Source organism: Salmo salar, chromosome 04 (assembly GCF_965601325.2).
Source record: "Salmo salar chromosome 04, fSalSal1, whole genome shotgun sequence".
In the NCBI taxonomy this organism is placed as follows: domain Eukaryota; kingdom Metazoa; phylum Chordata; class Actinopteri; order Salmoniformes; family Salmonidae; genus Salmo; species Salmo salar.
Window position 1 is genome coordinate 24471607 of NC_138294.1, and position 25967 is coordinate 24497573.

The window sequence follows — 25967 nt, forward strand, 5'->3', positions numbered from 1 at the left end:
TCAACCTCAAACAGCAAGTAATGCAGATGTAGAAGCATGGTGGCTAGGAAAAACTCCCTAGAAAGGAAGGAAACTAGGAAGAAACCTAGAGAGGAACCAGGCTCTGAGGGGTGGCCAGTCCTCTTCTGGCTGTGCCAGGTGGAGATTATAAGAGTACATGGCCATTTAAGGCCACATTGTTCTTCAAGATGTTCAAACGTTCATAGATGACCAGCAGGGTCAAATAATAATCACAGTGGTTGTAGAGGGTGCAACAGGTCAGTACCTCAGGAGTATATATCAGTTGCCTTTTCATAGCGGAGCATTCAGAGGTCGAGACCGCAGGTGCGGTAAAGAGAGAGAGAGTTGAAAACAGCAGGTCCGAGACAAGGTAGCACGTCCGGTGAACAGGTCAGGGTTCCCTAGCTGCAGGCAGAACAGTTGAAACTGGAGCAGCAGCACGACCAGGTGGAGTGGGGACAGCCAGGAGTCATCAGGCCAAGTATTCCTGAGACATGATCCTAGGGCTCAGGTCCTTCAAGAGGAGAGGGAAAGAGAAAGAAAGAGAGAATTAGAGGGAGCATACTTAAATTCACACAGGACACCAGATAAGACAGACTGACCCTAGCACATAGACTATTGCAGCATAGATACTGAAGACTGAGACAGGGGTGGGTCAGGGGACACTGTGGCCAACTGTGGTCAACAGACCACCAACTTACTACCCTGAGACAAGGCGGAGTATAGCCCACGAAGATCTCCATCGCACGAGCCCGAGGGGGCGCAATCAAACACTTCATGAGAGCCCATGAGCTCATGTTGAGCAACATTTCTATAGGCGATGGAATTGCGCAAGAAAATAGAGTGATGGCCTCTACTAAAAAAAGGAGAATCCCATCAGCTTTCTACAGGCTAGGCCTATTATATTTATTTATCAACTTTCCTAATATTAAGCACATTGCTTATATTTACAACAGGTGTATAGCCTACCTGGCTGGCATGAAAATGAACCACAGGGAAAGCGTCCTCCATTCACTATTTAAGTGCATAGATGACATGTATTTTTTCCCGCTGCCCCTGTTTCGATACAGGTGCATGATAAATGTCCATTCTAAATCAAAACACATTTCTCACATATTATTTAGTATATGTAAAGACAAGATTAAATCAATAATAGGTTAATATTGTCACCCATCAGACTATCACTTGTGAATTATATATTATCACTTGTGAATGATGCCCAGCATAAGAAACAATGCCTTTTTTCGACTTTTTCAAATCATAGTCACACACATCCTGTAGCCTAGCCCATAGGCCTATATGTTATTTATTTTAATTTTTTTTACCAGTTTTCTCCCCAATTTTGTGTTATCCAATTGGTAGTTACAGTCTTGTCTCATCGCTGCAACTCCCGTACGGACTCCGGAGAGGCGAAGGTCGAGAGCCTGCGTCTTCCGAAACACAACCCAACCAAGCCGCACTGCTTCTTGACACAATGCCCACTTAACCCGGAAGCCAGCCACACCAATGTGTCGGAGGAAGCTTAACTGGCGTACATAAGCAGTGCGTGAGTTTCAAGTTTGGGTTATATCATTTTCACCATAAAAATGCACCTTTATAATAACAGCCTTAGATGCATAATTGCATTTTCGGTCACTTTTGATAATGGTGTTTTCCGCTAATGGAACATTCGCGCGTATAGCCTACTACCATGTGCGCATTGCTGCGCTTATAATGTGAGGAAATAGCCTAATAGGTTTATCAACATTTTAAAACGTTCTGATCTGTTGCGTCAGCCACATCGTGTAAAACATTTTTGTTGATGATAGTGGTTGTATTATTTTGTGATCTATCGCATCCTACAACTGTCCGACTGTTAGGAATATTTATTTCTCGAACAGAATAGAATAGGTCGACTTTTGTACTATGTGGGATAGTAGATTGACATAGGCTAGTGCTTTTGCTGTTTGTTTGTCTGACGAAAAGTAAAATGTGGACAGTTCTTCCAATATCTTCAATATGCACCTCGCAGCTGCGTCCCTGATGTCTGTCTTCACATATAAACGTGAGAAAGACCTGATCACATGATGGTGAGGTGATTCGGAGCACGTAGCACTCGGGAAGAAGGGCATAACGGCCAAAGGCCGCAAAAGACATGGATTTTTTGGGGTGCATTACGGCCACACAAAGGGGATGCCGCTGTAAAATTCTAGGAATTTTCAAGTGCTTGTCAAATTGTGAATGATGTGTGTACAGCCTGCGCAAAAAAACAGAGCTTATGCCTTTCAAGTTACTTTTTTCAAATCATCATTAGAGTCGCATCATGCAGCCTTACAATGTATTAAAAATCAAAACATATAGCCCAACATTTGTATAACAACTAAAGCTACATTAATAACTATAAATTAAGCATATGGGAATACTTTATTTGTTAACCGCTCAACGAAGAATAGCTGCATGTGCACACTCCCTTAAATCGTTTGGAGAAAATATCCTTTCTATTTTATTAATTCAGTCTCTGAATGTCCTTGAGTGGCCAAGCTAGAGCCCGGGCTTGAACTCGATCTAACATCTCTGGAGAGACCTGAAAATAGCTGTGCAGTGACGCTCCCCATCCAACCTGACAGAGCTTGAGGGGATCTGCAGCGAAGCATGGGAGAAGCACTCCAAATACAGGTGTGCCTTGCTTGTAGTGTCATACCCAAGAAGACTCGAGGCTGTAATCGCTGCCAAAGGTGCTTCAGCAAAGTACTGAGTAAAGGGTCTGAATACTTATGTAAATGTGATATTTCAGTTAAAAAAAGGGTTTATACATGTGCTAAAATTTAAAAAAACCTGTTTTTGCATTGTCATTATGGGGTATTGTGTGTAGATTGATGAGGGGAAAAAAATCTTTAATCCATTTTAGAATAAGGCTGTAATGTAACAAAATGTGGAAAAAGTCAAGGGGTCTGAATACTTTCCGAATGCACTGTATGAATACTAATCAGTGTTTTATTTTTCATAAATGTTTAACAAATGTTAGAATTCTTCTTACACTTTGACATTAAAGAGCATTTGTGTAGATTAACATAAACAGTACAATTAAATCCACTTTAATCCCACTTTGTAACATAACAAAATGTGTAATAAGTCAAGGGGTGTGAATACTTTCTAAAGGCACTGTACAAGTCTAGATGAAAATCTGAAATCTATTACTCTTGTTATTCCAAATGCATTTGTGGATCTTTTCTGCTGACAATAAAAAAAATGTATCTTTGTATTTAATGCATGGTCTGATCTAAACGTCAGTAGCTATCGAGTGGAATAGTTACTTTCTATGTTATAGATGGGAATGGTGTTTCTGCTGGTGAATCCTGAGGTAACTCCTGTCTGAGAACCTCTTCCCACAATGAGTGCAGGCGAACGGCCTCTCTCCCGTATGGACCTTCAAATGCCTCTTCAGATGGTGCTGGTGGGAGAACCTCTTCTCACAGTGAGGGCAGGTGTAGGGTTTCTCCCCTGTGTGGACTCTCTGATGCCTCTTCAGGGTGAAGGAGTGGGAGAAACTGGCTCGGCACAGGTGACAGCCGAAAGGTTTCTCCCCCGTGTGCGTCCTCTGGTGGATCTCCAGCTGTTTGCGGAAATTGAAGGCTTTCCCACAGAACGAACATGAGAAGTGCTTCTCTTTGCCACCGGATATGATGATAGCGTCACCACTAATGTCATTTGTCAATGGGCTTGTGTAGCCATTTAGTGTTGAGGCACTGGCATTGTCTGAGGTCTGGTTTAACATAAGGAGAGTGTGAGGAGGACGAAGGCCAGCGAGTGTCTGTGTTGTCACAGGGTCCATGTTCCAGTTGATAGATCCTATAGAAGGCAGGCTGAAGGCAGCACCTGTTAGGGGGTTAACCTGAGGCTCCATCAGTCTCTCTGAATCACAACTATAGGAGCAGGATGGAGCATCGCTAGCCGAGTCTGTGTCTGTTCTCTCCCGCTGCATACGGACATGTCCCCGTCCTTGCAGACCAAATCTACGCCTCTCCCTGGTCTCAGACAGTCTGTTGTCAGAGAGACTAAGTTCAGCTGTTGTTTTGTGTTCAAATGTCTGTTTCTGGTTGTAGTTAACAGGGTTGTTCCCAAGTCCAGAGTTGAAGACGCTGTCCCATCCACTGGCCTCCACTATGTCGCCTCCGGTTCTGCCCTGCTCAGTGATGTTGTCCCCTGGGTCCTTGGCTGCACCCGTCTGGGTCTGGGAATTCAAGATGGCTCCCCAGTCTCCTCTGTTAGCCTCCAGCCAACCACCTGCAGGAAGAGGTTACAAAATAGACTTTACAAACATGGCAGAGAACTCTACATATGGAGTTTTTTTGTTGTCAATTACCTGGTCAAGTTCATACATTATGTGTGTTTTGTGAATTTTTGTTTTAGGATTTTCTCCTAATCCCTGTCTACATGAAAGTATTCATAACCCTTGACTTATTACACATTTTGTTGTTACAGCCTGAATTCAAAATGGATGAAAAAAAATCTAAAATCTCACCCATCCACACACAATACCGCATACTGTGAAAACATGTTTAAAAAATGTATTAGCAAATGTATTGAAAATGAAATATAGAAATATCTCATTTACATAAGTATTCACCCCTTGAGTCAATACTTTGTAGAAGCACCATTGGCAGCGATTACAGCTGTGAGTCTTTCTGGGTAAGTCTCTAATAAGAGTTTTCCACACCTGGATTGTGTAACAATTGTGCAACATATTTGCAAAATTATTCAAGCTCTGTCAAATGGGTTGTTGATCATTGCTAGACAACCATTTCCAGGTCTTATCGTAGATTTAAGTAAAAACTGTAACTTGGCCACTCAGGAACATTCACTGACTTCTTGGTAAGCAACTCCAGTGTAGATTTGGCCTTGTGTTTTAGGTTATTGTCCTGCCTAAAGGCAAATTAATCTCCCAGTGTCTGGTGGAAAGCAGACTAAACCAGGTTTTCGTCTAGGGTTTTGCCTGGGCTAAGCTCCCTTCCGTTGATTTTTTTCCTGAAAAACTATACAGTCCTTAACGATTATAAGCATACCCATAACATGATGCAGCCATCACTATGCTTGAAAATATGGAGAATGGTAGTCAGTAATGTGTTGTATTGGATTTGCCCCAAACATAACACTTTGTATACATGAGAAAAAGTGAATTGCTTTGCCAATTGTTTTGCAGTATTACTTTAGTGCCTTATTGCAAACAGGATGCATGTTTTAGAATATTTTATTCTGTACAGGCTTTTTACTCTGTCATTTAGGTTAGTATTGTGGAATAACTACAATGTTGTTGATACATCCTCAGTTTTCTCCTATCACAGCCATTAAACTTTGTAACTGTTTTAAATTCACCATTGGCCTCATGGTGAAACCCCTGAGCGGTTTCTTTCCCCTCCGCAACTGAGTTAGGAAAGACATCTATACCTTTGTAGTAACTGTGTGTGTGTGTGTGTGTGTGTGTGTGTGTATATATACACGTATACATACATACATGTATGTATGTATGTATGTATGTATGTATGTATGTATGTATGTATGTATACATACAAACAAAGTGTAATTAATAACTTCACCATGCTCAAAGGGATATTCAATGTCAATTTATTTTTATTTTTTACCAATAGGTGCTCTTCTTTGCGAGACATTGGAAAACCTCCCTGGTTGAATCTGTGTTTGAAATTCACTTCTTGACTACAGATAATTCTATGTGTGGGGTACAGAGATGAGGTAGTCATAAAAAATGTATGTTACACACTTATTGCACACAGAGTGAGTCCATGCAACTTATGTGACTTGTTAAGCAAATGTTTACTCCTGAACTTATTTAGGCTTGCCATAACAAAGGGGTTGAATACTTATTGACTCGTGATATTTCAACTTTTCATTTTTAATGAATGTGTAAAATCAAAATTTAAAACACAATTCCACTATGACATTATGGGGTATTGTGTGTAGGCCAGTGACAAAAACATCTCTATTTAATACATCTTAAATTCAGGCTGTAATAAAACAAACCGTGGAAAAGCTCATGGGGTGTGAATCAGGGGAGGCTCCTCAGAGGAGGAAGGGACCTCCTCAGTGAATAAAATAAAAAATAAAAATTGTAAAACATTTAAAAAGTTATCATTTTTAGATAAAACTATACTAAACATATTTATGTTACCAAATAACTGATTAAAAACACACTTTTGCAATAAAGGTCTACAGTTGCCTTAACAGCACTCTCTGGGGTAGCACCATGGTGTAGCCGGAGAACAGCTAGTTTCCGTCTTCCTCTGGGTATATTGACTTCAATACAAAAGGCTCATGGTTCTCACCCCCGTCCATAGACTTTCACAGTAATTATGACAACGTCCGGAGGACGTCCTCTAACCTATCAGAGCTCTTGCAGTATGAACTGTTGTCGACCAAATCAAAGGATCAGAGAATGCATCTAATAGCATAAGCTACAGCTAGCTGGAACTGTGAATAAAATGTGAGTAGTTGAACAGTTTTGAACAAACACAATTTTTCAAAAAATGGGGGATTAAGATAGAGAGCTAGCTATATATTTATTTTTTTACTTTAACTTTCAATTATCTTGCTAGCGAACGCAGCTAGCTAGTTTAGCCTACTCAAACACCCGGCTCAAACAGAGAGAGATGCTATGTTAGCTAGCTGGATATGGCTAGCTAACACTGAAACTCTCCCAAGGTAAGCTTTTGGTTGTATAAATTTATTGCCACCAGGGCCCGAAGGTGTAAATGCTAAACTGCCTGCTGTACACTAACGTTTGTGGCTGGTTTAGTAATGCTAGTAGCTAAATATGTTGACTATGACGTTAGGTGACAACGATGTAGGCTGTGTGTAGCGGTTAGCAGTTATAGAATGAAGGTTTGGCTTGGAAAGTCCACAAGCCAAGGGAAAAGGTGACAGGAGGAGAGCGCATAGATGTGAGTAGGAATTATACAACGAGCAAATGATCATGCTTTTTGTATGTGGCTGCTATGAAAGTGAACTGTGCTTGTGGTGATAACGAGTGTATTCATTCAGCTGATTCTGTTGAAAAACATTTCTTAAATGGAATGAAATGGCGATAAACATACCTAAATTTGGCAAATAGAAACTCTCATTTGCAAATGTAGGACTAATGACTACACCCTAGATCAGCTAGATGCAGGCAAGAGTGTGCAAGGCGGTATTGAATGTGTCAACTGTCTGGATGACTCATTTTTCTCTTGACCTTTTGTAGCAACCTCATGATGGGTATAGGGAAAATTTGAGTATCATGTAGTATCCTAAACCTGTCGATGTTACATTGTGCTGGATGACTGGAATATGAATGACAGTCATCCAATATGCTGTAATAAGGTGTTAAGGCCATGCTCAATAAAAAAATCATCCTCCCTCATCTTAAACGGCACTGACCGCCACTGTTGTGAATACTTACCAAAGGCACTGTATCTACCTCAAATACTCCAGTATCCGTTCACATTGTACATTTGGTACCTGCACTGACTCTGTATACAGCTTCCTCTCTTATTTCTCGTTTTTTAATACTTTTTTTTATTAGTTATACTATTTGATATTGAATACTACACTGTTTGGTTGGGCTTGCAAGTTAAGCATTTCACTGTACTTGTGCATTCGACAAATGCAACTTGAAACTTTTGAAGGTAAGCATAACTTGTATTGATTTCATTTTATGAATGAAGAAAAAAATTATAGCCAGGATTATCACTCTTCCCATTGAAGATCTATTACTGTATCTAGGCTATATGCATTTCTCCCTTACCTTGCTCCCCCATCTTTAGTCCACTCAGCAGATCAATGCTCTCTGGTCCGTCTTCTATTGTCTCATCTTTGACCAGCAGCAGATCAGGCTTCCCATCCTCCATGTCTACTGACTGTAAGAGATACAGAGTGAGAGGATGTTGGATCAAGAAATATGATATGAGCACCCTGCTATGGAGCATCTTCTGATTGGGCAATGAGGGATTGCTATGTAACATGTAAATGTAATGCTATTACACTCTTTAATGGTTTGATAATTGCAAGGAATGGTCCTAAACTTAAGACAACATTTATCAAGACCTAGGCCCATATCCATAAAGAGTCTCAAAATAGAATTGCTGATTGAGGATCAAGTCCCAACCTGTCTATATAATCTTATTCCGTATGATCGAAAAGGCTAAAATGATCCTAGATCAGCACTAATACTCTGAGTGGCTTTGTGGATACGGACCCTGACCTAATACCATTCAGACAGTAGTTCGCAGTGGACTCACCTCACTGAGACTGTGTGTGATCCTGTGCTGCTCAGCTGGTTCCTCTGTGGTTTCAGGAGGAGGTGTAGTCTGGTTGTCCTCCATGACCATGGTCCCATCAGCGTTCCCCAGACCCTCCTCACAGCCCTCCTCCTTCACCAGCAGCACCTCTGGACCCTCCTCCTCCTCCTGGAAGAGACAGGTGATACAGATTACACTGACATACACTCCATCAGGTATGTACACAGATAATGAACACACTTTCAACATGGAGTGTTTACCCATCCCCGCTATGTTTGAGTCCTATACTGTAGTTACAGAATGACTTCATTGTTGTTAAACCCATCATGGTGGACATAACTATGATGTTGTGGATAAATGAGTCAGCTATGATAAGTCAGACAAACCTTACTAACCTATGTTGACGTGTACAGTAGGTGTTTGTTAGTGTGTGGGTATGTGTAGGTATATTTAGTAAGTCTATAATGGTTATAAAGCACTGTTGGGTGTATGCAGAATAGGGTGATATCAAATGTGATGTATATTAAAGAGAGATTCAATGAAAGTCAGAATGAAAAGTCCCATTTAATCCCATTTTGTATTTATTAAACAAACAAGTTTTAAATACACCATATGAAAATCACACACATCAACAAAAAAATCTGCATGAACTTGATAAACTGCATTCATTTTCTCATTAAAAGTGTCTTGGGAAAGAAATAAAGTAGTTGAATGGAAGTAATGAAATAGGCATGTGAACATATAGCCTACACAGTACAAACAATATATAAAACAGACATTTTAGGCTTATATACTGAACAAAAATATGAACGCAACATGCAACAGTTCATAAAAGGAAATCAGTCAAATGAAATAAATTCATTAGGCCCTAATCTATGGATTTCACATGACTGGGAATACAGTTATGCATCTGTTGGTCAAAGATATCTTTAAAAAAAGCAGAGTGTGGATCAGAAAACCAGTCAGTATTTGGTGTGACCACCATTTGCCTCATGCAGCGTGACACATCTCCTTCGCATAGAGTTGATCAGGCTGTTGACTGTGGCCTGTGGAATGTTGTCCCACTGCTCTTCAATGGCTGTGCAAAGTGCGGGAACTGGAACAAGCTGTCATATGTACACGTTGATCCAGAGCATCCCAAACATGCTCAATGGTTGACATGTCTGGTGAGTATGCAGGCCATGGAAAAACTGGGAAATTTTCAGCTTCCAGGAATTGTGTACAGATCGTTGTGACATGGGGCCGTGCATTATCATGCTGAAATATGAAATTATGGCGGCCGATGAATGGCAAGAAAATTGGCCTCAGGATCTTGTCATGGTATCTCTGTGCATTCAAATTGCCATCGATAAAATGCAATTGTGTTTGTTATCCGTAGCTTATGCCTGCCCATATCATCAGCCCACCGCCACCATGGGGCATTCTGTTCACAATCATGATATCAGCAAACAGCTGAGGCAGCTTATGGTAGAGAAGTGAACATTCAATTGGTAACAGCTCAGGTAGACATTCCTGTAGTCAGCATGCCAATTGCACACTCCCTCAAAACTTGAGACATCTGGGCTTCCCGAGTGGCGCAGCGGTTTAAGGCACTGGATCGAAGTGCTAAAAGTGTTATTACAGACTCGGGTTCATTCCCAGGCTGTGCCACAACCGGCGGGAGTCCCATAGGACAGCGCACAATTGGCCCAGCGTCGTCGGGGTTAGGGGAGGGTTTGGCCAGGGAGGCTTTACTTGGCTCATCGCGCTTTAGCAACTCCATGTGGTGGAACGGGTGCCTGCAGGCTGACAGTTGAACAGTGTTTCCTCTGACACATTGGTGCGGCTGGCTTCCGGGTTAAGCTGGCGGGTGTTAAGGAGTGCGGTTAGGTGGGTCATGTTTCAGAGGACGCATGACTTGACCTTCACCTGCTGAGCCCGCTGGGGAGTTGCAACGATGAGATCAAAATTGGTGAGAAAAAGGGGGGTAAAAAAAAAAGAAGACATCTGTGGCATTGAGACATCTGTGACAAAACAGCACATTTTAGAGTGACCTTTTATTGTCCCCAGTACGAGGTGCACCTGTGTAATGATCATGCTGTTTAATCAGTTTCTTGATATGCCATACTTGTCAGGTGGATGGGTTCTCTTGGCAGAAAATAAATACTCACTAACAGGGATGTTAGTGATGTTAGTGTGCATATGGTAAAGTTCTGGCAGCTTCAGCTCATGAAACATGGGACCAACACTTTACATGTTGCATTTATATTTTTGTTCAGTGTCTATATGCCTTATATACAGTGCATTCGGAAAGTATTCAGACCCCTCGACTTTTTCCACTTTGTTACATTACAGCCTTATTTTAAAATTGATTAAAAAATAAAAAAAATCCCTCATCAATCTACACTCAATACCCCATAATGACAAAGTGAAAACAGGTTTTTAGAATGCTTGCAAATTCAGACCCTTTGCTATGAGACTTGAAATTGAGCTCGGGTGCATCCTGTTTCCATTGATCACCCTTGAGATGTTTCTACAAATTTATTGGAGTCCACCTGTGGTAAATTCAATTGATTGGACATGATTTGTAAAGGCACCCACCTGTCTATATAAAGGAGCTCCGAGACAGGATTGCACAGATCTGGGGAAGGGGACCAAAAAATGTCTGCAGCGTTGAAGGTCCCCAAGAACACAGTGGCCTCCATAATTCTTAAATGGAAGAAGTTTGTAACCACCAAGACTCCTCCTAAAGCTGGCCACCCGGCCAAACTGAGCAATCGGGGGAGAAGGGCCTTGGTCAGGGAGGTGATCAAGAACCCTATGGTCACTGTGACAGTGCTCCAGAGTTCCTCTGTGGAGGTGGGAGAAACTTCCAGAAGGACAACCATCTCTGCAGCACTCCACCAATCAGGCTTTTATAGTAGAGTGGCCAGACTGAAGCCAATCCTCAGTAAAAAGCACATGACAGCCCACTTTGAGTTTGCCAAGAGGCACCTAAAGGACTCTGACCATGAGAAACAAGATTCTCTGGTCTGATGAAACCAAGATTGAACTCTTTGGCCTGAATGCAAAGTGTCACGCCTGGAGGAAACCTGGCACCATCCCTACGGTGAAGCATGGTGGTGGAAGCATCATGCTGTGGGGATATTTTTCAGCGGCAGGTAGGGACTGGGAGACTAGTCAGGATCGAGGGAAAGATGAACAGAGCAAAGTACAGAGAGATTCTTGATGAAAACCTGCTCCAGAGCGCTCAGGTCCTCAGATTGGGGCGAAGGTTCACCTTCGAACAGGTCAACGACCCTAAGCACACAGCCAAGAGTGGCTTCGGGACAAGTCTTTGAATGCCTTTGAGTAACCCAGCCAGAGCCCAGACTTGAACATTTACATTTTTTTACATTTTAGTAATTTAGCAGATGCTCTTATCAATACATTTAATTTCATGCATTTTTTTTTGTTGTACTGGTCCCCCGTGGGAATCGAACCCACAACCCCACAACTGAGCCACAGGGAAGTTGAACCCAATCAAACATCCCTGGAGAGACCTGAAAATAGCTGTGCAGCGACACTCCCATCCAACCTTACTGCACTTGAGAGGATCTGTAAAGAAGAATGGAAGAATCTCCCCAAATACATGTGTGCCAAGCTTGTAGCGTCATTTCCAGGAAGACTCAAGGATGTAATCGCTGCCAAAGGTGCTTTGACAAAGTACTGAGTAAAGGGTCTGAATACTTATGTAAATGTCATATTTCAGTTTGTTATTTTTTATAAATTTGCCAAAATTATCAAAAAACTATTTTTTCTTTGTAATTATGGGGTATTTGTGTAGATTGATGAGGAAAAATATATATTTAATCCATTTTAGAATAAGGCTCTAAAGTAACAAAATCTGGAATAAGTCAAGGGGTCTGAATACTTTCCAAATGCATTGTATCACATAATGTCTGGATGTAATATTTACACTGGAATATTCAACACTGAAATATGTTACTCTCGTTACTCTAAATGCATCTGCTGACATTAATGAAAATGTATTTTTGTCTTTAATGCAGGGTTAGATCTAAGTGTCAGAAGCTATCGAGTGGAATAGTTACTTTCCATGTTATAGAGTGGAATGTTTTTTCTGCTGGTGTATCCTGAGGCATCTCCTCTCTGAGAACCTTTTCACACAGTGCGTACAGGCAAATGGCCTTTCTCCCGTGTGGACCTTCAGGTGCATCTTTAGGTTGCCAGCCTGGGCGAAGCGCATGTGACACTGGGTACAGCTGAAGGGTTTCTCCCCTGTGTGGACCCTCTGGTGCCTCTTCAGGTCACCAGCCTGGGTGAAGCGCATGTGACACTGGACACAGCTGAAGGGTTTCTCCCCTGTGTGGACCCTCTGGTGCCTCTTCAGGTTGCCAGCCTCAGCAAAGTGCATATGACACTGGGTACAGCTGAAGGGTTTCACCCCTATGTGGACCCTCTGGTGGATCTCCACCTTCTGAAGGCAGCTGAAGCCTTCGTTACAGAACATGCAGAGGAACCGTTTCTCTTTACTATTGCCTGATGTGGCTCCCTCTCCCAAAACCTTGGCCCTTTGGTCCTTTGAGTTCAAAACCTGATCGAAAAGGTCCCGGCTCTGTGAATCAGAAGGCCCCATCGAGGTGGACACTGGGTCGCGATCCCTGAACGTGTGTAAAGGGGAGTGGGTCGCGACATTTGGATTTGTCTCTAAGCTTTCCCTGTAATCTAAGAAATCTCTGCCTTGTGAGTGTCCTTCTAAGTGAGTATCGTCTACATTCCATGTCAGAGGAGCTTCGCCCTTCACTTTGACAGTCCTCTCATCGACTATAATATCCCCTTTCTTATCTAGGCACCCTTCAGAGTACACACTACTACTGTACCGGTTCCAGTCCCCTCTAGACAGATCAGTCTGTGTCTCTAAACCCAAGGGCATGTTGCCAGGGTCCATCTCTGTAGTGTAAGAACATGACAGATCATTGCCAGTCTCTAACGCGTCACCCGAGTCCCGATGGGAATGAACCATCCTCAGGCTCGGGTTACCGTAAAGTAAATACTCTGAGCCAGGAGCAGGAGGACAGCCCAGTGGTCCCAGTCTCTCTGGGTCTGATCTGTGGTCAGGTCCTGTGCATAATAACCTTTGTGTTAAAATTAAAGTCTCTGTGTCTTTCTCTGACTTGAGGACGGCATTCAGCGTTCCACTGACCTCCGTGATGCTGCATAGGGCCCCGGGCTGGGGCGCGGTGGCGAGGTCCTCTGTGGCTAGAGGGGGTGCCACTCCAGCCGCTCCAATCTGGATGTCTCTGCTGTGTCGTCGGTGCTCTCCTTCAGTCCTTTCCTGCTTGACCAAAGACGATCCTCCAGGACCTACAGCCTCTGCATCTGCAGACTGACACAAGAAGAGGGGAGGTTATTACAGGTACAAGAGTTGAATTAGATAACAATGTCGTAGGGAAGTCTCACACGCTCCCCTATGGCAGATAAATAAGGATGTAAATGTAAGCAAGTGAATAGCTGAGAGGAGCATTTCTGAAATAAAACGGGCCACATTTGATGTACTGTCATTTTTTTATGTTACACTATGACACTAACCTCTATCACGATAACATGCTGGTTTGAGGTTCCACTCCCCTCATCTATAGCTATAGGTTGGTCATCTCTCCATGTTTTGTGTCCTGCATGCTTCACAAAGCTCCTGTGGCCTCCAGTGAGATGTCCTTCACCTAAGAGAGTTATTGGGGAAAAATGAGTGGTTATGTTTTATAATAATACAATTGCTCAGAGAAATAGATTTTGTTTAACAAGTAATAAATACAATTCTCAAAAAGGGTAGGGGTCCAAATTATTGACACTCCTGTTTGCAATACCTTTCAATACCTCTCAATACCTCACCTTGTGAGGATAATGTCAAGGGGCCTTTTTCTAACGTTTTATGAGTTGGAGAACACATTGGAAAGGATCTAAAGCCCTGTTAACACTGCAGGCCTTAATGCTCAAATCAGTTTAGTTTTTCAAATCTGTTTTGGAATACTGACTGTCCAAACAGCAAGTTACAAATGACCAAATTCAGACAGCAGTCATTTACTGACATGGCTATGCTAGTTGTCATAGTAACGACAGGTGTGTGCACAGTTGTGTAGGCTGATTGGTGGTGGTGCACATGGTTCCTATCACTCAGAAGTTATGTAGCAAGCTAAGGTGACAACAATGTCTGCTATGGACATTTCCTAGTTGCTTTGCATGTTCAAAATCATAGTGTAAGAACACTTAAAAAAATCCAACTTTCAAAACGAGTCCTTTTTCGCTAGTCACAGCAGTCAACTAGCTAGCTAGGAAGCTGTTTTGCTTTCTAGCATATTCACTCATTTGTTTGTAAACAATGAACAAGCTAGTTAGCTAACACATGTTATTGTCAAAACTGTCAACAGAGTAGCTAGCAGGCAACAAGATAAGCTAAAGTCTAAAAATCACTTGAGGGAAAATAAATCAGATTTGACTGTTCAGACAAGTCGCATGGACAGGAATCAGATTTGTATGGCTTGAAATATCTGATTCCATGTGCTTTTTGGCTGTTCAGACTGCAGGAAAAAGAACTTATTCAAATTAGATATGCCCCCCCCAAAAAAAATTGCATCACTTCAAACTGCCAATGTGAACAAGGCTGTAGACCATTCCTCCATACAGAATCCTTCCAGATTCTTGATATCCTTTGTCTGCGCATATGGACTGCCAACTTCAATTCAAACTATGTTTTTAATAGGTTTTAAGTCTGGAGACTGAGATGGCCATTGCAATTAACCATTTCTTTGTGGATTTTGACGTGTGCTTGTGGTTATTGTCTTGCTGGAAGATCCATTTGCGGTCAAGTTTTAGTCTCCTGGCAGAGGCAACCAGGTTTTTGGCAAAAATATCCTGATACTGAGTAAAGTTCATTATGCCATTGACCATAACAAGGGCCCCAGGACCAGTGGAAGCAAAATAGAGCCATAACATCGAAGATCCACCACCCTATATTACAGTAGGTATGGGGTTATTTTCTGCTCGTGTATCCTCATTTCAACGCTAAACCCACCATTTTAATGTCGTCCAAAAAATGTAAACACCTGGAGTTTGCTAAACAGCATTATACATTGGATTGGAAGCGGTGCTTTGGTCAGATGACTAGACCACCAGTGGTGGTGAAAATAATATAAATCCCCCCCCCCAAAAAAGTCATACCATATAGCTCAGTATTTGAAGAATTTATTTTACACAGTCATTTTTCTCCTCTTTATCAAGGGTTTCAATAATATCGGACTGCAGTTTTATAGCTGAGCTAATGAGCAAATCTCATGAGCTAATCTCATGGTATTTAGCTCATTTCAAGCTAATTTCCTGCAATTCTACCCATTTGCTATGGTTTATGACCTGTTCATATGCTAATCGGGGGGGGCTGACCTCCAGGGGACTGTCATGACATTTGTGTTCTGGAGAAGGTATGGAAGACTGGTGAAGAATCCAGCTACGAACTGGTCCGCTTGGTACAATTTTGTGATACTCAGAAGAGACAATATAGCCATATTACCATAAAACGGTTTATATAATTGCCTCAGCCTTGAGACTTGCATCTACATGGTTGTATAGAATGTATTAATAAGGATAAAGCTATTTGTAATACATTGAGATGCTATGTACTGATGTTAATGTGATAGAATTATATTTCTGTACCAAGCTTAACTCAGTCATCGGCATGCCCCCAGGGACACAGACAGGACCAGGTGTCATGTGACATGTTCACTATAAAACCATAGCCTGATCTACTTTCTTCAGACCAGGCCTCCACTCCATTGCGAGAAGTGGGCCAATAGGTTTGACCATCCAAGTACTCTACTGAAAGTGAACTATACCACGTGGTTAACTTTTAGACTATTGATACTGACAGAATAAGAACAAGTCTTATGCAACAGCTGCATAATGCAGATCCCAGCCTATGGAATAAAAGTGGGGCTTTTATTGCTCAATCTAATAAATGCTGATTAAAAAAAAATATCCATAGGCCTAATGGACACATGCTCAAACTTGCACACTTTTGATAGACTTAAAAAGGGGCAACCTGTAGTTGCTACATCCATTTTTGGAGGATTCACACAGTCATGGCCAAAAGTTTTGAGAATGACACAAATATTAATTTTCACAAAGTCTGCTGCCTCAGTTTGTATAATGGCAATTTGCATATACTCCAGAATGTTATGAAGAGTGATCGGATGAATTGCAAAGTCCCTCTTTGCCATGCAAATTAACTGAATCCCCCCAAAACCTTTCCACTGCATTTCAGCCCTGCCACAAAAGGACCAGCTGACATCATCAGCTCTCATCCTTCTAGACCTATCTGCTGCCTTTGATACTGTGAACCATAAGATCCTCCTCTCCACCCTCTCCGAGTTGGGCATCTCCGGCGCGGCCCACGCTTGGATTGCGTCCTACCTGACAGGTCGCTCCTACCAGGTGGCGTGGCGAGAATCTGTCTCCGCACCATGCGCTCTCACCACTGGTGTCCCCCAGGGCTCTGTTCTAGGCCCTCTCCTATTCTCGCTATACACCAAGTCACTTGGCTCTGTCATATCCTCACATGGTCTCTCCTATCATTGCTATGCAGACGACACACAATTAATCTTCTCCTTTCCCCCTTCTGATAACCAGGCGGCGAATCGCATCTCTGCATGTCTGTCAGACATATCAGTGTGGATGACGGATCACCAGCTCAAGCTGAACCTCGGCAAGACGGAGCTGCTCTTCCTCCCGGGGAAGGACTGCCCGTTCCATGATCTCGCCATCACGGTTGACAACTCCCTTGTGTCCTCCTCCCAGAGTGCTAAGAACCTTGGCGTGATCCTGGACAACACCCTGTCGTTCTCCACTAACATCAAGGCGGTGACCCGATCCTGTAGGTTCATGCTCTACAACATTCGCAGAGTACGACCCTGCCTCACACAGGAAGCGGCGCAGGTCCTAATCCAGGCACTTGTCATCTCCCGTCTGGATTACTGCAACTCGCTGTTGGCTGGGCTCCCTGCCTGTGCCATTAAACCCCTACAACTCATCCAGAACGCCGCAGCCCGTCTGGTGTTCAACCTTCCCAAGTTCTCTCACGTCACCCCGCTCCTCCGCTCTCTCCACTGGCTTCCAGTTGAAGCTCGCATCCGCTACAAGACCATGGTGATTGCCTACGGAGCTGTGAAGGGAACGGCACCTCCATACCTTCAGGCTCTGATCAGGCCCTACACCCAAACAAGGGCACTGCGTTCATCCACCACTGGCCTGCTGGCCCCCCTACCTCTGAGGAAGCACAGTTCCTGCTCAGCCCAGTCAAAACTGTTCGCTGCTCTGGCACCCCAATGGTGGAACAAGCTCCCTCACGATGCCAGGACAGCGGAGTCAATCACCACCTTCCGGAGACACCTGAAACCCCACCTCTTTAAGGAATACCTAGGATAGGATAAAGTAATCCTTCAAAAAACCCCCCTTAAAAGATTTAGATGCACTATTGTAAAGTGGTTGTTCCACTGGATATCATAAGGTGAATGCACCATTTTGTAAGTCGCTCTGGATAAGAGCGTCTGCTGTCATGCTGATTGAGTTCGAATAACAGACTGGAAGCTTCAAAAGAAGGGTGGTGCTTGGAATCATTGTTCTTCCTCTGTCAACCATGGTTACCTGCAAGGAAACACGTGCCGTCATCATTGCTTTGCACAAAAAGGGCTTCACAGGCAAGGATATTGCTGCCAGTAAGATTGCACCATTTATCGGATCATCAAGAACTTCAAGGAGAGCGGTTCAATTGTTGTGAAAAAGACTTCAGGGTGCCCAAGAAAGTCCAGCAAGCGCCAGGACCGTCTCCTAAAGTTGATTCAGCTGCGGGATCGGGGCACCACCAGTACAGAGCTTGCCCAGGAATGGCAGCAGGCAGGTGTGAGTGCATCTGCACGCACAGTGAGGCGAAGACTTTTGGATGATGGCCTGGTGTCAAGAAGGGCAGCAAAGAAGTCACTTCTCTCCAGGAAAAACATCATGGACAGACTGATCTTCTGCAAAAGGTACAGGGATTGGACTGCTGAGGACTGGGGTAAAGTCATTTTCTCTGATGAATCCCCTTTCCGATTGTTTGGGGCATCCCGAAAAAAGCTTGTCCGGAGAAGACAAGGTGAGCGCTACCATCAGTTCTGTGTCATGCCAACAGTAAAGCATCCCGAGACCATTCAAGTGTGGGGTTGCTTCTCAGCCAAGGGAGTGGGCTCACTCACAATTTTGCCTAAGAACACAGCCATGAATAAAGAATGGTACCAACACATCCTCCGAAAGCAACTTCTCCCAACCATCCAGGAACAGTTTGGTGACGAACATGCCTTTTCCAGCATGATGGAGGACCTTGCCATAAGGCAAAAGTGATAACTAAGTGGCTCAGGGAACAAAACATTGATATTTTGGGTCCATGGCCAGGATACTCCCCAGACCTTAATCACATTGAGAACTTGTGGTCAATCCCCAGGAGGCGGGTGGACAAACAAAAACCCACAAATTCTGACAAACTCCAAGCATTAATTATGCAAGAATGGGCTGCCATCAGTCAGGATGTGGCCCAGAAGTTAATTGACAGCATGCCAGGGCGGATTGCAGAGGTCTTGAAAAAGAAGGGTCAACACTGCAAATATTGACTCTTTGCATCGACTTCATGTAATTGTCAATAAAAGCCTTTGACACTTATGAAATGCTTGTAATTATACTTCAGTATTCCATAGTAACATCTGACAAAAATATCTAAAGACACTGAAGCAGCAAACTTTGTGGAAATTAATATTTGTGTCATTCTCAAAACTTTAAGCCACGACTGTATATACAGTTGAAGTCAAAAGTTTACATACTTAGGTTGGAGTCATTAAAACTTGTTTTTCAACCACTCCACAAATTTCTTGTTAACAAACTACAGTTTTGGCAAGTCAGTTAGGACATCTACTTTGTGCATGACACAAGTAATTTTTCCAACAATTGTTTACAGACAAATTATTTCACTTATAATTCACTCTATCACAATTCCAGCAGTGGGTCAGAAGTTTACATACACTAAGTTGACTGTGCCTTTAAACCACTTGGAAAATTCCAGAAAATTATGTCATTGGTTTAGAAGCTTCTGATAGGCTAATTTGACATCATTTGAGTCAATTGGAGGTGTACCTGTGGATGTATTTCAAGGCCTACCTTCAAACTCAGTGCCTCTTCGCTTGACATCATGGGAAAATCAAAAGAAATCAGCCAAGACCTCAGAAAAAAAATTGTAGACCTCCACAAGTCTGGTTCATCCTTGGGAGCAATTTCCAAATGCCTGAAGGTACCACGTTCATCTGTACAAACAATAGTACGCAAGTATATACACCATGGTACCACGCAGCCGTCATACCGCTCAGGAAGCAGACGCATTCTGTCTCCTAGAGATGAACGTACTTTAGTGCGAAAAGTGCAAATCAATCCCAGAACAGCAGCAAAGGACCTTGTTAAGATGCTGGAGGAAACAGTTACAAAAGTATCTACATCCACAGTAAAACGAGTCCTATATCAACATAACCTGAAAGGCTGCTCAGCAAGGAAGAAGCCACTGCTCCAAAACCGCCATAAAAAAAGCCAGACTACGGTTTGCAACTGCACATGAGGACAAACAGCATACTTTTTGGAGAAATGTCCTCTGGTCTGATATAGAACTGTTTGGACATAATGACCATCGTTATGTTTGGAGGGAAAAAAGGGAGGCTTGCAAGCCAAAGAACACCATCCCAACAATGAAGTACGGGGGTGGCAGCGTCATGTTGTGGGGGTGCTTTGCTGCAGGAGGAACTGGTGCACTTCACAAAATAAATGGCATCATGAGGTAGGAAAATGATGGATATATTGAAGCAACATCTCAAGACATCAGTCAGGAAGTTAAAACTTGGTCACAAATGGGTCTTCCAAATGGACAATGACCCCCAAGCATATTTCCAAAGTTGTGGCAAAATGGCTTAAGGACAAAAAAGTCAAGGTACTGGAGTGGCCATCACAAAGCCCTGACCTCAATCCTATAGAAAATTTGTGGGCACAACGGAAAAAGCGTGTGCGAGCAAGGAGGCCTACAAACCTGACTCAGTTACACCAGCTCTGTCAGCAGGAATGGGCCAAAATTCACCCAACTTATTGTGGAGGGCTACCCAAAACGTTTGACCCAAGTTAAACAATTTAAAGGCAATGATACCAAATACTAATTGAGAGTATGTAAACTTCTGACCCACTGGGAATGTGATGAAAGAATCAAAAGCTGAAATAAATCACTCTCTCTACTATTATTCTGACATTTCACATTCTTAAAATAAAGTGGTGATCCTAACTGACCTAAGACAGGGAATTTTTACTAGGATTAAATGTCAGGAATTGTGAAAGACTGAGTTTAAATGTATTTGGCTAAGGTGTATGTAAACTTCCGACTTCAAATATATATGTAGGCTTGCATTGAACACCACATATAGGCTACTGTAGGCTGTATCATAAAAATCAAAAGCTATTTCCGTGGTCTCCCGAGTGGCACAGCGGTTTAAGGCATTGCATCCCAGTGCTAGAGAGTTCACTACAGATGCGAGTTCGATCCCAGGCTGTGTCGCAGCCGGCCACAATCCCCGAGACCCATGAGACGGCGCACAATTGGCCTAGTGCCATCCGGGTTAGGGGTGGGCTTGGCCGGTTGGGATGTCCTTGTCCCATCGCGCGCTAGCGACTCCTTGTGGCCGGGCGCATGCACGTTGACTTCAGGTCGCAAGCTGTACGGTGCTTCCTCTGACATATTGGTGCGGCTGGCTTCCGGGTTAAGCGTGCAGTGTGTCAAGAAGCAGTGCGGCTTGGCGGGTCGTGTTTCGGAGGACACACGGCTCTCGACTTTCACCTCTCCCGAGTCCGTACGAGAATTGCAGCGATGGGACAAGACTAACTACCAAATGGATATCACAAAATTGAAAAAAATATATAAATAATGAAAAAAAGCATACCAACAAAATAAAAAATAGCTCTTCCCATGTGAAAATGTTATGGGATTTGCTCCTTTTGTCTTTGTTGGTAGGCCTACATTATGCTCAAATAGCCACAAAAGCCTATTGGCTGCTGTCTAAAACTGTAAGGGTAAAGCGTCAGTGTTCACTGTAAACGCACGTTGTAAGTTGGACAAAAGTCTCAAAACGTTCCAAGTTTCCCCTCAAAAGTCCAAAAATTTGCTCAGTGCGCCAAAACATTAGAGGCGTTGCTTAATTTTTTATGCAATTTTTTTAACCAGGTTTGCTGTTCACTTCCGCTATATGAGATGGGAGTTCCATGCAATCATGGCTCTGTATAATTCTGTACATTTCCTTGAATTTGTTCTGGATCTTGGGACTGTGAAAAGACCCCTGGTGACATGTCTGGTGGGGTAAGTGTCGGTGTCAGTGCTGTGTGTAAGTTGACTATGCAAGCAATTTGGAATTTAACACACTGTTTCTTATTAAAACGAGAAGCGATGAGAGACTAGCATGCATAGTATTGAAATTAGCCCTCTGATTACAGTGAAGAGAAAAATGTGCTGCTCTGTTCTTGGCCAGCTGCATGTTAAAATTTGCTCAATGCTGAGTCTTTCATATTGTGACGACCCTGGGTTTATAAGCGCGGAAATCGACTCTGCCGCTCGAGCATACTTTTGCGGCACAGTCGATAGCGCGCCGGACTTTGGGCTTGAAGGTCGAGGGTTCGAGACCTGCTCCCTGCCTTCTGTTTCATTACAATATGCTATCTGGGGGAACCCGATCACATGGGGCCAACAACCCTAAACATTTGTATTATTTTTTATCTGTAAATACAATTAAGTAAATCAAAAATATGGTTAGAATATTGTCTTTGTGCGATAAGTATTTCTTATTAATTGACCTGCCTGGTAAAATAAGCGTAACATGGAAAGAAATTCACGATAGCTAGCTAAGTAATCAGGGGAAGTATGGCACGCTATCCAAAAACTGACCAAGACCCAACTCTGGGTAAGAAATCTGAACACATGCGCAGAAGGGAACGGGACGACAGACCCCGCAGCTTCGGCCTTCTTCAAAATGTAGCTTACCTCTCGTCATTCCTCTGTATCGGTCGAGGATCTTGACACTACTAGGACGACTGGCGAGGACGCGCTCTCGCGTTGTCCTCTCTGCGCGCTCCCGTGTCACCTTCAGTTCAAGTAGCTGTAGTTTCCTCCGCAATGCCCTGTTTTCTTTCTGGCTTTGAGTCATTTCCAAACGAAACACTGCATAATCATCGTCTACGAGTTTACAGATTTCTGCAACGGCTGCATTTGCTAGCACCTCCATAACGGAGGCTATTTGAGTGTGAAAAACCAAAACGTTAGAGTTACAGGTAGCCATTGTTAGCCGCTAGCTAGCGTTAACTATATCACCTATATCAACCAAGTCCTGTCTTCAACGCTACTTAAACATTACCCGGGGTACATAAGTAATGCTGTGCAGTTAAATTAGTGATATTTTGAGTTCCAAGGTGTTAATAAATGTCTAAATAACAAAAGAACCGCTAACGTGGAAATAGTTTTTGGTCACTGTTCCCTTCCGTTTACTACTTCTTCGTGTGGTTTCCCGGCAGACTAGACGCTTTTGCTGCGTATTGCTGCCTTTCACAGTTCGGAAAGTGCATTGCACATTTGTACAAAAAAATTGGGGGGAGCGGGGTCGAGGCAATTGCACCACCATTTATTTCGTGTTAGAGCGCCTTCATTATACCTCGATGTATAGAGCTCTCCAGCTCGTAGTCCTAAAAAAACGGAACGAGTTACCTCTGGTTCATTCAGCCATTCATATGGGGAAAGGCTTGGGAGGTTTTGTTCTCGGAGGTAATATCAGTTAGTTAACATGACCTTTATGAATTATGAAGCCTTTGTGCCTTTTTTTTTTTTAATTACATAAGTGCTTAAAAATTCACAAATAGTGATGTTAGGCAAGGTATACAATTTGATTTAGGTAAGAATGTCTTATTTTACCAGCCACGTTGCGAGCATTACATTTGCGAATAAAAAATAGTAAAAAGTATGAGCATATGTGCGAGTGGCGATTTATTGTAGAAAAATGCTGCAGTAGCGGTTCAAAGTATTTCTGCTGTTTTGTGTCAAAGATGTTAATCGCACAAAGAAATACGAATCCTACATCCCACATCAAGACGCAACACTGCCTGGCAATAGAGCTGTGCGCTATGATAGATTCATTTTTGGAGGCGCTATCCACAGGCATAAAAGTTTATCTAATTTACTCTAAAGTCTACAAAGTGAGACTTTGTCCTCATGTTCTTGGCAGTTCACATCGTTTTGTTCATAAGCTCGGTTGTTTTTCAACTTTAGTTTGAGTCTGCTGCTTGAAATGATAGCGAAGAGACGCCCTAGTCAGATCCTAAATCTCAGACACAAGTGACCATTACCACCGTAACCTCCCAACAGTAAAGAGGCAGCTGAACATTTTGTCACATCTGATATTTTGGTTAAAAGACTGAAGTCACATCTTATGAAATTGAGCAATATACCACATTACTTCTTACTAATACATTTCTTGTTTTAAAAACATTACAAAGCACGGTCATCCGTTTTTATTATCTAATTATGGCGCTAAAATATTTTGACTGGTAAAAATACATCTGTGGCTGGTAGTTTTTCTCTCGACCCGACAGAGGCTGGTGACCCAAAAAGTACATTTTAAACTTCTCTACTGCTACTACCAATTCAATCTTCAGGGATTTCCATTCCATCTGTGCAGTACAATTAAAGGGATACTTCAGGATACTACTTCCCCAGAGTCAGATGAACTAGTGGATACCATTTTTATGTCTCTATGTCCAGTATGAAGGCAATTAAAGTAGTTTTGCAAGCCAATGCTAACTAGCTTTAGCACGATGACTGGAAGCCTCTGTATCTGCTAGCATGCTCTCCACGAACTGTTCTCCCACTGGGTCCAAGTCATCTCTGGCATTTTCCTGATAATTTGGGTGAGGCTTGGAAGCCTTCACCTCACATGTTGGCGCAGGTTCTACCTATTCACTTTCCTCAGGCTCAATTTCTGAGAGTTCATCTGTCGACTGCTCAGGGTTTTCAGGAGAGAAACATGTAATTACACTGAAGACAAAGCATTTTATTTGTTGGCGTCATAACTCAAGGGCTGGGTTAAATGAAAAAGGTATTGCGCACTGTTCTTTGAATTACGGTACAGCTTATTACGTTACATCAAATCTCCTTTGATCACCATTTTTCAAGCTCGGAGCTGATTTGATTAGAAAGAACAGTGTGTTAGCAAGAATACAGTAGAAAATAATAGAATTACTTTATTCCATCTAAATTACCTCAGTTAGGTAAATAAGGGTTAATGAGGGGTATGTGGTTAATTACCCTCTTACCCCAAGACACTTCACATGATAACTATAATAATTCAGCTAAAGAATGGTTCCCAGAAAACCCCTGTGTACATCGCAAGCCACACTGCTACAATGTCTCCCCATTGTGGACACTCCTGTGTCAGACAAGGTTACTCCCGAAGGAGAAGCTCTTGTAAAGGCGTCAGCATTCTTCAGTTCGGGTGGCGCCTAACCGAACAAATGTGCTCGCATACTCCCTTAGGACCTTCGCTTTAAAAACTAGGAAAAAAAACAGCAATAGTACTGTTTGTCCATTTTGAGACGCTGTAGCCAGTATACACCCTCAAAATAGTTAGTTAATCTAAGATAACTCAAGAAATCTGTCATTAAATTGGACGCTTTTGCCGAGATCTTAGTCGCGCAATTTCACAGCCAAGATGTTTGGTGCTGTATATCTCAATGAAAAAAATGTGCACGACAACTAGTCGTCTCTCGTTGAATGACAAAGACTAATGAAGAAGCTCTACTGTTGACCAGTCACCAACGAAGGGGCGTAGACTTCGGCTTGCCTCATAATATATGCACAAACTCTTCCAAACTGTTTTGGCTGGGAAGCATGCGGACACCTTAACACAGTTTACAATTGAAGGGCCTCTCCTTGGTGTGAACGGTCTGGTGGTCCTTCACATAGTTCGCCTCAGCGAAGCGCTTTCCACATATGGGGCAGGCGTGTGGCTTGTCGGCGCCCGTCCTAATGCTCGGCCTCCCATGTTGTGACCCAATAACACCAGAGGTGGTTCAGGTGGTTAGTCTTTGAGCTCCCTCCTTGACTGGATGTTGTTTGGATTGTGTGCTGTGTTATAGGCTATGTACCTCTTCTGGTGAACGTGCAACCTGACCATGTCTGTATTGGTGGGGTAACCATGAGGTAAATGAGGAAGGCTAGACATAGGTCCAGCATCAGACTTTCTATGAACCCAGTCACCAGGCATTAAACAAGACCCTGTCAGAGAAGACAGACTTGCTGATAGACTACCACCAGTCTCTGTGAAGGCTGAAGCCCAGGGTGGGGCCACAGTCTCTCTGATAACCACCAGGACTGAGGTTGTTCTGTCCACTGGTTGTGTGCTGGTGAAGTCTCTGTCCCTCGTGATTTGGACCAGGTTCTGACTTAGGAAGGAAGAGGGACGGTTTCTGATCCAGAGTCCTGGTCCGGGGTCAGGTTTTGTGACCAGCCGCTTCAGAGGTCAAGTCTCTCCCACCAGCAACACCGGATATCAGCAGGTACTCATGGACTGCAGACTGTAAAGACAAATT

General features: G+C 43.0%; 2 protein-coding genes across 2 annotated transcripts; both read right to left on the reverse strand.

The window, feature by feature from the left end:
• Nucleotides 1–2935: 2935 nt before the first annotated feature.
• On the reverse strand, nt 2936–22926 carry LOC145850166 (uncharacterized). The gene is made up of 6 exons (XM_014195008.3): nt 22375–22926; nt 13836–13966; nt 13450–13632; nt 8268–8435; nt 7775–7886; nt 2936–4263 (listed from the first exon to the last, which is right to left on the reverse strand). Exons 1-6 carry the CDS (start codon nt 22667–22669, stop codon nt 3302–3304), a joined length of 1851 nt encoding a protein of 616 aa, XP_014050483.1. The 5' UTR covers nt 22670–22926; the 3' UTR covers nt 2936–3301.
• Nucleotides 8813–13442, reverse strand: LOC123742530 (uncharacterized). Its single transcript, XM_045717591.2, has one exon. It carries the CDS (start codon nt 13267–13269, stop codon nt 12346–12348), a length of 924 nt encoding a protein of 307 aa, XP_045573547.1. The 5' UTR covers nt 13270–13442; the 3' UTR covers nt 8813–12345.
• Nucleotides 22927–25967: the final 3041 nt, after the last annotated feature.